This window comes from Cicer arietinum, chromosome 5 (genome assembly GCF_000331145.2).
Source record: "Cicer arietinum cultivar CDC Frontier isolate Library 1 chromosome 5, Cicar.CDCFrontier_v2.0, whole genome shotgun sequence".
In the NCBI taxonomy this organism is placed as follows: domain Eukaryota; kingdom Viridiplantae; phylum Streptophyta; class Magnoliopsida; order Fabales; family Fabaceae; genus Cicer; species Cicer arietinum.
The window spans coordinates 49,331,806-49,345,199 of record NC_021164.2 but is presented as its reverse complement, the minus strand read 5'-3'; the positions used below and the strand labels follow the sequence as shown (position 1 = coordinate 49,345,199).

At 29.8% G+C, this 13,394-nt stretch overlaps 1 protein-coding gene and 1 non-coding gene across 3 annotated transcripts in view; both read left to right on the top strand.

The window, feature by feature from the left end:
* Positions 1 to 4,090: 4,090 nt before the first annotated feature.
* TRNAY-GUA (transfer RNA tyrosine (anticodon GUA)) lies at positions 4,091 to 4,184 on the top strand. Its single transcript has 2 exons — positions 4,091 to 4,127; positions 4,149 to 4,184. It is a non-coding gene; the product is annotated as a tRNA-Tyr (tRNA).
* A 3,275-nt stretch (positions 4,185 to 7,459) lies between these two features.
* Positions 7,460 to 13,394, top strand: part of LOC101509309 (glutamyl-tRNA(Gln) amidotransferase subunit A, chloroplastic/mitochondrial) — a 7,480-nt gene continuing 1,545 nt past the window's right edge. Inside the window, exons 1-9 of one of the 2 annotated variants that reach the window (XM_004499946.4) lie at positions 7,460 to 8,041; positions 9,667 to 9,978; positions 10,183 to 10,362; positions 10,470 to 10,564; positions 10,700 to 10,775; positions 10,917 to 10,994; positions 11,335 to 11,428; positions 11,514 to 11,563; positions 12,163 to 12,276. In XM_004499946.4, the coding sequence (XP_004500003.1) occupies positions 7,502 to 8,041; positions 9,667 to 9,978; positions 10,183 to 10,362; positions 10,470 to 10,564; positions 10,700 to 10,775; positions 10,917 to 10,994; positions 11,335 to 11,428; positions 11,514 to 11,563; positions 12,163 to 12,276 (1,539 nt within the window). In that variant the 5' untranslated portion in view covers positions 7,460 to 7,501. The remainder of the gene's footprint in view (positions 8,042 to 9,666; positions 9,979 to 10,182; positions 10,363 to 10,469; positions 10,565 to 10,699; positions 10,776 to 10,916; positions 10,995 to 11,334; positions 11,429 to 11,513; positions 11,564 to 12,162; positions 12,277 to 13,394) is intronic. The other variant, XR_189807.4, reaches the window with a different exon arrangement.

The window sequence follows — 13,394 nt, the reverse complement described above, 5'->3', positions numbered from 1 at the left end:
AAATTTTTTCAGGGACTCAATTTTATAATTTTATGCATAAAGTGTCTACTTTCTACCATTTTTTTTCTTTTCACATTTCAAAAACTTGTGTTGTGTTCAAAATGAATTGAAACCAATTATACTCAAACTTTTTTCAATGTCATATAACTTTATTACTCAACTAGATTCATTTTATTCACAAAAAAAATGTGGATATACTATTATTTGGTGATTAACTTTTTAATTGTATTATTTATCAAGAAAAAACTTTTTAATCGTATTATTCAACTTAATTAATTTTGCAATCAATCTTATTGATTATTTTTTTCCTAAAATATGTTTTATGTATTACTGTTTGGTGACTTGTCATGTGATCAATCCAATATTGTCATGCTCTTATTAAATTCTTACATCATCAGATTTGATCGAGTTAAAGGTCAGGTTTGAGTCAAAACTTTGACTCGATCTAATGTTAGGACCGTGTAAGGGACACACACAACACGACTTAACTCGTCATTTGTAAACTTCTACCATATATTATCGAGTAGGAGTGATAATATGTTATTTTAATTGTGACATGTTGAAATTTTGGATCCTACTACTTTAGACTCGGTTATTTTTTTCAACGTTGTAACCCAATAAATTTGTAGACTTATTATTTGTGTAATGATTATTGAATTACATTGAATTTTAATATATTTAATTTTTTTATTTAATTTTACATAATCAACTCGCTTAAAAACCAATATATTTAATTAATTATAATATTTTATGTTATTGACAAGTCACCTCGACAAGAGTGGAGTGGGATGAGAGGTTCAACTCACATATCTAAGTTGACTCGTCCCGTTATCGTATGTGTACATGTGTGCGTGTGTATGTACACTGATATAATATTTCATTGCTCAATATGAATGTTTACATAAATTTAAAACCGTTTGATTTGTTATTAATGTATGTCAAGATTAATTATATCACATAGTCATAAAATGTATCTATTTGACTATAATACCAATTGATAGAACTTTAATAAATACTCCTAGATACAAGTCATGACACATTTACATAATATAGGAATATATGAAGAACGCTAACATATCTTAAGATTCATGAAAATATGATTTGCACAATGAGTAGGAAACTATCCTCATTGTCGGCTAGGATTTTCAACATTATCAACATGTTAACCATCTAATCTAATGAGACAACTATTAAATACTTAAATGGTTGAGAGTATAGACTCATCAATGAGCTTAATAGAATAATACAACTCATCAAAGTCTATTAAAAAAGAAAGTCCAACACATATTAATCAATTAATTAATGCTTAATAATAATAAAATATAATTTAATTTATATTAAGCTTAAATATATTTTTTGTCTTTTATCTTTTATCAAATATTTATTTTGGTTTTTTATCTTTTTTTTTCTTCCTTTATCTTTTATAAATATTTAATGTTAGTCTTTTTCATCATCTTTTCAAACAGCTAAATTATTGTCATGAATCGTTAAGATATAATCTTAAATCAATTATAAAATTAAGTGTACAAATTTATTAAAGACATAATAAAAATACAAAGAACTCTAATAAATATCATTCATTTCAAAGAGTTTATATCTATTTTAAAGTATGCAATGAGAGTTTTTCCAAGTACAAACCTATTATTGAGTTAAATGGATGTTTTTTTAAAGAGTATTATTGTTGACACATATTAACAATTATTAGAAGATATTTCAATGACAAGATGTTGCTATAACTTTTTTTTCAAATGTGAAAAGGACTAAAATAATCACTTATAAAAATAAATAAATAAAATTAATTTTAAAAAATTAAATAAAAGACCAAAATAAATATTAGGTAAAAGATAAATAATCAAAATTATATTTAACCCTTTATATTAATATAAGACTTAAATATAATTTAGGTAATTTATCTTATACCTAATATATGTTTTGGTCAATTTTTTTTATTCATTTTGGTCATTTATATTTTATAAGTGATGTATTTTAGTCATTTTCATCATAACAACGATAAAATTCTTGTCATGAACTATTGAGATCAAATCATGGATTAATTGTAAAGTTAAGTGTGCAATTTTAATAAGAATGGGTGAAAATACAATAAATGTTGATAAATGTAATTTGTTTAAAAGAATTTACATATGTTTCAAAGCATGTAAGAATAATTATTTTTCAAGTTCAAGTCTATATTATTGAGTTAAATGAATATCTTTTTAAAAGAATATTATATTGACTTGCATATTAACAATTGTTAGAAGAGATTCTAATGACTGAATATTGTCATAACTTTTGTTGTGATTGTAACAAGGACTAAAATAAACCATTCATAAAAGATAAAAGATAAAATAAAGAGAAATGATCAAAGCGAATATTAAGTAAAAGACAAGCGAATATAATTCTCAATAACTAATTATTGTCGATCTATAATTGATTTTTAGGTTAAATTAGTTTTTTTTACGAATGTTAAATTAGTTTTTAGTTCCTATAAAATTTCATCATTTTTATTTTTTGTCCTTGTAAAAGATTTCACCAACTTTTTAGTCCTATAATATTTTTCATTTTCATTTTTAATCCATGATTTTAAAACAACTCTTATGCACCTTTTTTAATGATTTTTTGCAGTAATTTTTAAAAACAATAAAAAATTTATCCAAAAAATGTCGAATTATTTACAAGTGAAAAATTAAATATGAATTTTTAAACACTAAAAACTTAAAAAATCATATTTAATTCATTATTTGTTAAAAAAATCTAAATTTTTGTAAGAAATTTGTTAAACATGTCCTAAACAGAAATAAAGAAAATAAAAACCTTTAAAAATTTGTAGGGTACAAAAGAGTATATTTAAAATTAAGAACTAAAAATGAAAATACAAAAATTATATGGGACTAAAAGTTGACGAAATTTTATAAAAATTAAAAAAAGAATTAGCAAAATTTACATGCATTAAAAATTTATTTAACCCTTAATTTTTTTTATCAATTCATAATTGATTAATCAAGTGGTTAAATATATTTTTAATCACTTACAAAATTATGATATTTCATGTTCACTCTAAAAAAATATTCACTTTTAGTCCTTATTTTAATTTTATAGGGGCTAAAAGTATCAATTTTTTACAAATAAAACTTTTCAAAATAGTGATTAAAAGTTAATAAAAATAAAACGTTGATAAGTTTTATAAAGGGACTAAAAATAAAAATTTGAAATTTTATATAGAATAAATTAATTTAACCCAAGAAAATACAACTCTTCTTCAAAAAATAAATAATAAAAACTTTTAGTCTATACAAAATTATCATGTACATGGTTAAAGTCTCCGCTATTAAATTAATATATCTTGAATTTTTTACGTTTAAAAAATTTATATTTAATTCATAATAATAAAAAGTTAAAAAAATTTAAATCTTCGTAGATCATTTTTTTATAATGTTTTAAACATACTTACAAAAAAATTATTTAAAATTTAAAAGTCGAATGACAATTAAATATGTTTCATTTCAACGAGGATTAAAAATGCAAGATAATTTTATAGCAACTAAATATTGTATTTTATTTTACAGGAAGAAACTTAAAACATTAATTCTATAGAAATTAAAAATATATTTAAGTATTAAATTATCAACTATTTTTTATGATAAAATTGATATTATTAATTGTTGATGAATAATTAAATAATCAATATGCACATACATATCTAATTATAATCCAATGAAATAACAATTGTTGGTTTACTTCGTTACTCTCTACTTTTTTTCACCTGAAATTCTCTACTTACTTTACAGCAAAGTCAATTTTTTATAGTAAATGTGAAGTGTGTGGTTAATGAAGGGTTTTATGATGAATGAAGATTGAAAACTACAAAATCAAAATTAATTAGTAATCTGAAGCTGCTATATAGAAAACTACAAAATTGCTATGACATGGGGGAAAATTTATTTCTGAAAAAGATTAATAATTCTGAAGCTGCTTTATTGAAAACTACAAAACTTTTGCAGAACACCACAAATTTAAAATCCAACACATGACAAAAGCAAACAAAATCAAAATTAATTAGTGATAAAGGTTAGTTTTGTTAATTAGCATGCAACCGACCTTAGCTCAGTTGGTAGAGCGGAGGACTGTAGTTGGAACATATCCAGATAGCCATCCTTAGGTCGCTGGTTCGAATCCGGCAGGTTGGAATTTTTTTATATTATTATTATAAAGATTAGCTACATGTTAATTTAATTAAGATGGATTATTCTCACACTGCATATTTCTCGCACTTGGTATTCGGATAATTTGTTTTATTTTTTTATAAAACAAAAGTCAATAATAAAAGACATTTATTTGTTTATTTCTTTTTTATATTTTTAACCGGTTCAACTAGTCAACTTTAACGTCTCGTAATTTTAAGTGGATTAAATAGGACGAGTCAGTTAAAAAAAATCTATGTTTCTTTTCAAATTCTATTTTTTCTAACTTAGTTATTTGTTTTCAAACATTAGTATATTTTCTCGTTGTAATCCAATAAGTTTAAAGTTTTAGTGTTTGCGTGTTGGATTTATGTTGTACGATAGTAGATTATGATTTATTTTATGTGACGAACTCACCTAAAAATCAATATATTAATTCAATTTATTTTTTATATTATTGGCGGGTCGATCCATTGGTTTGCCAATCGGTGAAAAGGAAGTAGAGAGTGGTCGTATGAAGGTTGTACTTTTGTAAGAGAGAATATTTTGAAAAGGAGAGCAACCACATGAGATTTTGTACAACTTGTCACCATTGTTTTCATTTATAAGCATTTGTGTTTGTTATTTTATTTAGTTGTTAGCATAATTTGTGCACTATATTGAGACTCTCTTGTACCCTTATTTGATTATAGTGAATCATTTTATTTGGATGACAAGTTGCTTTTACTCTTATATTGAGAAATTTTATACGTTGAAATATTGACTTTTTTATGGTTTTTAATATATTGTTTGCTGCAATATATTTGTTGGGGCTCCTCATAGTATATTACACTTGGATTGTGTCAACACTATTCATAAAAGGTATTATTGAACCAATAAAAATTAAACAAGTCAATTTGTTAGTTAAAAAAATGAAGAGAAATATTTAACATAATGTTCTGAACAACTAAGAAACAAAGTAAACAATCATTTGATACTTTGAGAAATATGTTCAACGAACATATTTTGGATTCAAACATATTAGAAGGTCAATAAAGAAGTCAAATAAAATCTTTATGAAAGAGACTCAAAAGGAACATATGTATCATTTACTATATTAATAGTTCAAGAGAATGAAGATTAAATCTTCAAGAAAATATCTTCTTGAAGAATATATTTAGTACATTCATAAAACATTCTCGAAAGATTGGAAGACTAGCGTATAAAATCTCTCAAATTCTGTTAAGACTAATAGAATACAAGTTGTAAGATATAGGTTGATCTAAAGTGATAATGCGGATTAGAGAAAGTTCTATAACTATACTCTTTATTTCTGGTATATAAAAATCAGACATACACCTACACTTGAGTACATTTGTTTAAGTATATTTATATAACTAGTGTTTTTTTTTCAAGTTCATACTTGAGAAAAGTGTTTACTAAGTTCATGATTAAAATTTTAATGGTTTCAATTTAAATCCATTTCGTATGATTATTATTTCCACTTCAAGAACATCTGATGATACAAGAATGTGACAAAAGGACAAATCGTCTAATAACCATAATATGGTGATGATTAAATTACATAGATTGAATAGTCACAAAAAGCATCTGATTCAGGGTATAAAGCATTATCTAATACAAGACAAAGTCATCATCGAATTAGTATGATTATATTTGCTGGGAAGCTTAACCAAGAAAATAGTCATATGCCTAAGTGTACACTACAATTGATGGAGTATTTAGAGGCAAATAATAAACTTGTACAAAGACTAAACATGAAGATCAAAACATATGAAGAATCGAATCTTTCACACACAACAATTTGACAAGTAAACGTCAACTCGACAAGTTGCACCAACTCTTTCTTAATTATGATTGGACTAACTTCTACAATATCTTTCAATGACTATATCTAAAGATCTATTTAAGCTAACTTCAATTGTAGTTTAACGTTTACAAATATAGTCCATATACTGGAAGACAAACATCCAGAGTCTTCCAAAACAATGGTTATGCGTTCAAATCTAGAATATAATCCACTTAACAAGATGTGTGTTTATTGTATATCTTCTCATTGAGAATCATCATCTTGTAAAATCATCCAAGAAGAAAAATGAATATCCTTTGTAAGAGTAGTACTTGGATTGATTATTTTAGATTGTGTTGCATATTATTTCTTAGAGAGTTATCTAAAATGTGTTGCTGACATAACTCTTTGTAATACACTTGATTGTGGCTGATTGTATTTTCTTAGAAGACTTGATTGTACTAAGTCGTTTTCAAGAGACGAGATACAAGCTTGGAGAAACATAAAGAATACTTTAACGTATCTCTTTGGGAGACTTGACTGTACTAAGTCATATTCAAGAGATATGATACAAACCAAGAGAGGCATAATGAATACTTGATTTTTAGTGCATTAGTTCATTCAAGTGAAGAATGCGAAATATCTTTGTAATGATATGAGTAAATGTAACTAACAAGCCAACAATGAAATAGAATAACATAATTGTATATTTTTCCTCCCCTTATCTTTTTTATCTTTGTTTTATGTTATTATGGTTTTGAAAAAGTTTTAAAATATAAAAAATCAATTCAAACTCATCCTTTTTGTTGTTCAATGTAAGACAATCAATTGTTATTTTGTAAATTTGATGGACTAAATCGACTGACCATTACATTTTTAAGAAATAAAATAATAAATTTACTCGTTAGAAAATATTAAACTGTGTAATCCTTTATAAATAGAATGTAAGTATTACAATTAATACATTTTTTTGGACAAAATATAAACAAACTCAACAACTTTTATCCTATTTAACATAATATCTCTAAAATACCATTATTTAATCTAACTTTTTTTTCTATTTATAATGACCTAACATATTAGTCATGGAGAATAATTCAGCCAATAAATATAATTTTTTTTAATAAAACTACATAAGTTAAATAATACAACTATTTATTTAAGTTATTAGATAGTCTAACAACCAAACTCACACCTACTAATCATAGAGAAGTAAAGATCACTCATTCAAAATTGTGCTCCAATATACAAGACAAATCAACTATTTTTTTTTAATAAGAGATTAAAAGTATCCTATTTGAGATATACCACATTAAATCAATCATCTAATAGGAGTTAGAAAGAGTAGTGATGAGATGTCACATATTCGATCATCACACTCAACAAAATACTACACAGTTAACAATACAAAACCAACTATGTCTCTTTTAATACGCATAGTTAAACGTATTTTTGCTTATAATTTGGAATTTGGAAAGGATTTTGGGTTGTTATATTACTCTTCTCACATTCACAGTGACAAAGTGAAAGCAAAATGAAAATGCTATCCACACTTCAAACACCACGCTCAACCCTCTCTCGTTTCTCTCTCCCATCCACTTTCACTTCACACTCACACTCTCCAACTCTTCCACAACCCTCTCTCACCACACCCACCTCCCCACCCCAATCCCAAATCCTCTCCATCCGCCACTCCCTCCTCACGCGCAACCTCTCCGCCGTCGACCTAGCCCGTTCCTACCTCACCCGCCTCCGTCTCACCGAGCCACACCTCCGCTCCTTCCTCCACCTCCCTGACGACCAGACCATCCTCTCCCGTGCACATGAGATTGACCGCAGAATCGCCGCCGGTGAAGACCCTGGTCCTCTCGCTGGTGTACTTGTTGCTGTTAAGGATAATATTTGTACTGCTGATATGCCGTCAACAGGGGGGTCGCGGATACTTGAGGGTTACCGGCCGCCTTTTGATGCTACGGCGGTCAAGAGAGTGAAGGAGTTGGGTGGGATTGTTGTTGGTAAAACTAATATGGATGAGTTTGGTATGGGTAGCACCACTGAAGCCTCTGCATTTCAGGTTCTCTCTCTGTTTCATTGAACTTAGTTTTTTTTATTCCTGTGCCCTAAATTGAATCATAATCAGTAGTTAATTTTAATTTCAGGTTCTTTGCGTGTGTGTATATTTAATCTGACTATAGTTTTTTTTTTTTTGCCTTCCTTTTTCAGTACTCTAGTATGAATCACCATTCTTAGTTAATTTTGTTGTATTGCATTTCTGTTTGCTATTTTTTTTTTTTTTATCTGGTAGTTGTTTGTTTGTTATGTGGATTGTGAAGATAAATGTGTTTTTCTTTTCCAGTTTGGATGGGCATCCAAAATTAAAATTAAGTTTGTACTTTGTATTGTACGAACCTTCTTTTTAGGTCTTCTAGGTGGGTGTAATATGTGAAAACATTTTCTATTTCTTAAAATTTGTGTTAATTTGAAGTAAATAATTGTCTATATTTTCGAAAAAAAATGTTTTCACTATTTCTGGTAATGCATGTTCATCAACTAACATTTCATCTTATTATCTCCGTGACCATTATTCACTTCAAGATTTTCTCATCAAGGTAAAGTAAATACACATTTTAGAAATGAAAATACAAAATGTTTTCACAAAGCAAACAAGGTCTTAGAATTTAGATAATTTTATTGTTGATGTTTTCAATTTAGGAGATTCTTAGGTACATTAGTGAGGGGTTAGTGTTGGTGAGGAATCATGATGATTGATGATCCACTTGGGTGATGTCGCATATGTTGAGCGGTGTGATAAAAGAACAGTGACTTATTCTAGGTGCATCTAAGAATGTGTCCTCTCAAATTTCAAATGGCCAGTTTGTAATATTAGTAATGAATGTGAGAAGGTAGGTGTGAGTGGTGACATTATGTGGTTACTTGTTTCAGATATCTTGTGTTTAGTAATTTAGGGACCATTTACTTTGTGGAAACATTTCTTGATGTCATTTCTTAAAATTTGAATTCATTTTACCTTGATAGAGACTCTTGAAGATCTCCATTGTTATGGAGAGAGGATGAAATACTAGTTAATGAAAATGCATTTCCAGAAGTAATGAAAATAGTTTTTTTGACATTTTCATTGTTTTTAGAAATATTGACAATTGTTCACTTCAATAGTCTCTTATCTCCTTATTAGCAAAAGTAACATGTATGCAAATTTTAGGAAATGTTTTCACAAATTAAACGGCCCCTTAATTGTTCATTGTCTATCCTAGTTTGTTAGTAAGAGTTCAGCATTTGTTTGGGGGAGAAAATGAGAATGAAAATTGTTGATGAATAACCTGGTGGATGCATAAAGTGATGCGTTGCTAATTTTTGTATTTTTGTTATTACAAAACATATAAAACGCAGTGTTGTCAGGCATGACGGATTTTTTGACAACCGCCATGGCCAATTTGTGAAGGATAGTAGTGCCATGGCATTTTATGGCAACTCAAACTAGCGGATTTTTGGCTTTCAGCCATGGTCTGCCATCCACAGTATATAATAACACTAGCAAAATGTCGGGTTATGTTGTTTGTTCTCTGTTTATGGGTTGGCTGGCTAAGCTTTTATAGAGTCTAATTTCTAGCTTTATTACTTGTATCGCCCATTTATGACTGGGATTGCTTTACTCAGGTGATGCATATGTTCATTCAATAGGTGACCGCCAACCCATGGGATGTTTCTAGGGTGCCAGGAGGATCATCTGGAGGATCAGCAGCTGCAGTTTCTGCCAGGCAGTGTGTTGTGTCGTTGGGAAGTGATACTGGTGGAAGTGTGAGGCAGCCAGCATCTTTTTGCGGTGTGGTAGGTTTGAAGCCAACTTACGGACGTGTCTCAAGATTCGGACTTATGGCGTATGCGTCATCACTTGATGCCATTGGCTGCTTTGGTTCATCGGTTGCTGATACTGGGATTCTCCTCCATGCCATTGCTGGTCATGATAGATTTGATGCCACCTCGAGTAAGCAGGTAAGAATTTTTCACCATGACCATGTTTGGTACAAATGTTGTGACTTGTACGCTTTCTAATTTCTCATTATCAGCAAAAGTTATTGACAAGGTTTGGTATGATCTCTGTTCTAATTGTTGAAGTTATTGCTAGTGTTTATTTGTAGTTTTTCTTGTTATTAAGCCATTTTTTAACAATGAATAATCAGTAATTTAATTTGTCAGGAGGTGCCCAACTTTCTATCTCATTTTGACTTAGTAAGTTCCTTGGAAAGTAAGCCGTTGAAGGGACTGAGAGTTGGTTTGATCCGTGAAACTATTGAAGATGGTGTTGATGCTGGAGTAGTTTCTGCAATTCGTGCTGCTGCTTCACATTTTGAGGAATTAGGATGCTCTGTGAATGAGGTTATTCACTTCATTTTTCTCTGTAACTGATCTTGAATGATAATTAAGCTTATATTATTACGATTTATTCGTCAGTCAGTCCTTTTCATTTTTCCATTAACTTACAGGTTTCACTGCCATCCTTTTCGCTTGGGTTGCCAGCATACTATATTCTTGCTTTGTCTGAATCATCTTCCAACTTGTCTCGCTATGACGGTATCAGGTCAGTGGCTGATTCCTCGTGTACCCCTCTCTCTCTTCGTCCAAATACACCCCCAATTGAACACAATGTTTTATTTGTGTTCTTTACACTGATAAATCATTTGGCTTGACTTGGATCCATCTTCTCTGTATCTAGATATGGAAACCAAGTTTATGCTGATGAGCTAGACTCTCTTTATGGAGATTCTCGATCCAAAGGGTTAGGTTCTGAGGTACACACCTTTTAGTCCTTCTTAATCTCAAATTTGGCTGCAAGATTTTTGGTAGCCTTACATATGCCTATACAAAATAAATGGTTCAATCTTATATGTATTGCTTTTTTGAGTTGGCATTCAATTTTTAATACTTTTCAGGTGAAAATGAGAATTTTGATGGGGACATATGCCCTCTCAGCTGGTTACTATGATGCATATTACAAGCGAGCACAACAGGTACCGCTAACTTTATTTTATGTGTTTCTTAATGGGTCCGGTCTACCTCTCAAGTCATAACCCAATGATCATGAGTTAAGTATCACAGGACTCAGGTAAATACATGTTGCTTAAAGGAATTTATCAAGGTTCAAGATTTCATCCATACACGGTGTCACGATATATGTGCACTCTTGTTCTTTATGTATTTTTTAGAGTATATTGTTACTAAACATAGATACTGCTGTGATAGTTGAACTCTTGCTTCGTTTCCTAGGTTGCCTTATCGATGTTCTGAATCATTTTTGTTTAGAGGTTTGGGATCTACAAGAAGATGTTTTATGTGTGTTATATGTTACAGGTGAGAACCATTATAAAGAATAGCTTTAAGGAGGCACTGGATCAAAATGATATCTTGATTTCCCCTGCAGCTCCTTCAGCTGCTTATAAAATTGGTAAGCATCTGCTTATCTTTCCTTTTGCATTATTCCACGGTAGTGCCTGCAGTAGTAATTGTTTCATTGTCTTTGACATTTGCAGGTGAAAAGAAAAAAGATCCTTTGGCTATGTATGCGGGTGACATCATGACTGTAAGTATTTCATTCTTTTTAATTGGCTAGATTTCTGTCTCATACTTCTGATTATATGTGATCTAGACAAATAGTGTTATGTTGAGGATTAGACTTGTGCTACTGAACTTAAGCTTAATTCAGACATGAGTTACTAAATCTTGAAGAGCTTTGAGCCCTTGAGCAGGCCACCAAACTGCTGGTTTATGCCTTAGATATTTAATCTAAACTATCGAAGAATTATCTGCAGTAATCATTAACTGCAAGGGTTGTTGCATTGCAATCGTACCACAGCATGTGTCTGTCTCAAGTCTCAACTTTACAACGCTCAACAGTGTCGGTTTTATTTAGACTCAACGGAATAAATATAGGAGATATTATTTCTGTTTTCATGAGGTGATATGATACAAGATGCCTGTACAATAATTATATCCTATACAATAAATATAAAGGTCCTAATATATCTTCAACAAGTTGCATAACTAGTTACTATGCACCAGTAGTTTAGAGTTTGATCTTCTTTATGTATTGTCTGAAGTTTCATTTCTAGCTACTTGATTTACATGAACATGCGAGGAGTCATGTTTACCCTTCTTCATTGGTGGTTTCTCTATTTACAGGTAAATGTTAACCTAGCTGGACTACCTGCCTTGGTTTTACCATGTGGATTTATTGAGAGTGGACCTGCAGGCCTTCCTGTTGGCCTGCAATTGATTGGTGCAGCATTTGATGAGGTATTAAATTTTCCTATCTACTGCTCTGAACTTCTTGTTGATGTTGCTTCTCTATACATCCTCTAGTTTTGTTTTGTTTTCTAGTCTTCCTTTCTTACAAAAGAGGGGAATGGTTATAACCTAAAGATTATTTGCACTTTAATTTGAAGAAGATTAAAAAACGCCACATTAAGAAAAATAAGGTCATGTTATGTTCTAAAGAATTTGGTTCCCACTTTCCTCCATCAAATGAGTTAGTTGTGTAGAAGGTACTCCCTTCGTCTCATATTAACTGGCTCATTTGGAATATTTATTTGATTCAAATTATGTCACTTTAATATATCGACAAAATTTTAATTATAATTTTTCGATGATACACTTATTTATTTGTATATCAACTACCCCATATTATGTAATCATTCCACCTAACTCTTACCACAATTAAAACATTTTAGTAAAAAAAATATTGAGTGCAATTAATGATTTCCCTAAGACACGCATTATGCTAAACGATAGATAATATGAGAGGGATGAAGTACAGATTATAATGGTCTTATGCTTTGATGTTGGCTTCTTTTTCCTCTCTTTGTTGGGGAACGGTTCATAGGTTTTTGTTCCTAAATTCTGCATTTCATTGAAAATGGATGAGCTCTGATGCGAGTCGATGCAAACCTGGCATCTTATTCTAAGAAACTCTCAAAATCTCAATTACAGAAATATGTTGCAGATCTTTGAGGATTTGTTCCTTCTAACCAAAGGACGCAATCCTTTACTCATGTATCTGGATACCTTTCCCTCTCAATTCCTCTTATTTATAGGCAACATGCCATATTTCTTCTAATTATCTCATCCCAATTAACTTTTTCTCTTACTAGCAGTTACTAACAGACACCTAACGTTTTGATTGAAATTCCCCATCTTTGTGATACTCACTCCTAAAACTTGTGCTGCATAATAACAGATATTGAACTCAAAGACTAGGTAAATTCAAAAGGAAAATATTAAGAGAGGAAACTGTATTAATTAAATTCAAGTTTTCTTCAAAATGTAATGCCAATATATATATATATATATATATATATATATATATATATATATATATATATATATATTTTGTGTTTATTTTTGTGTCTTTTGTT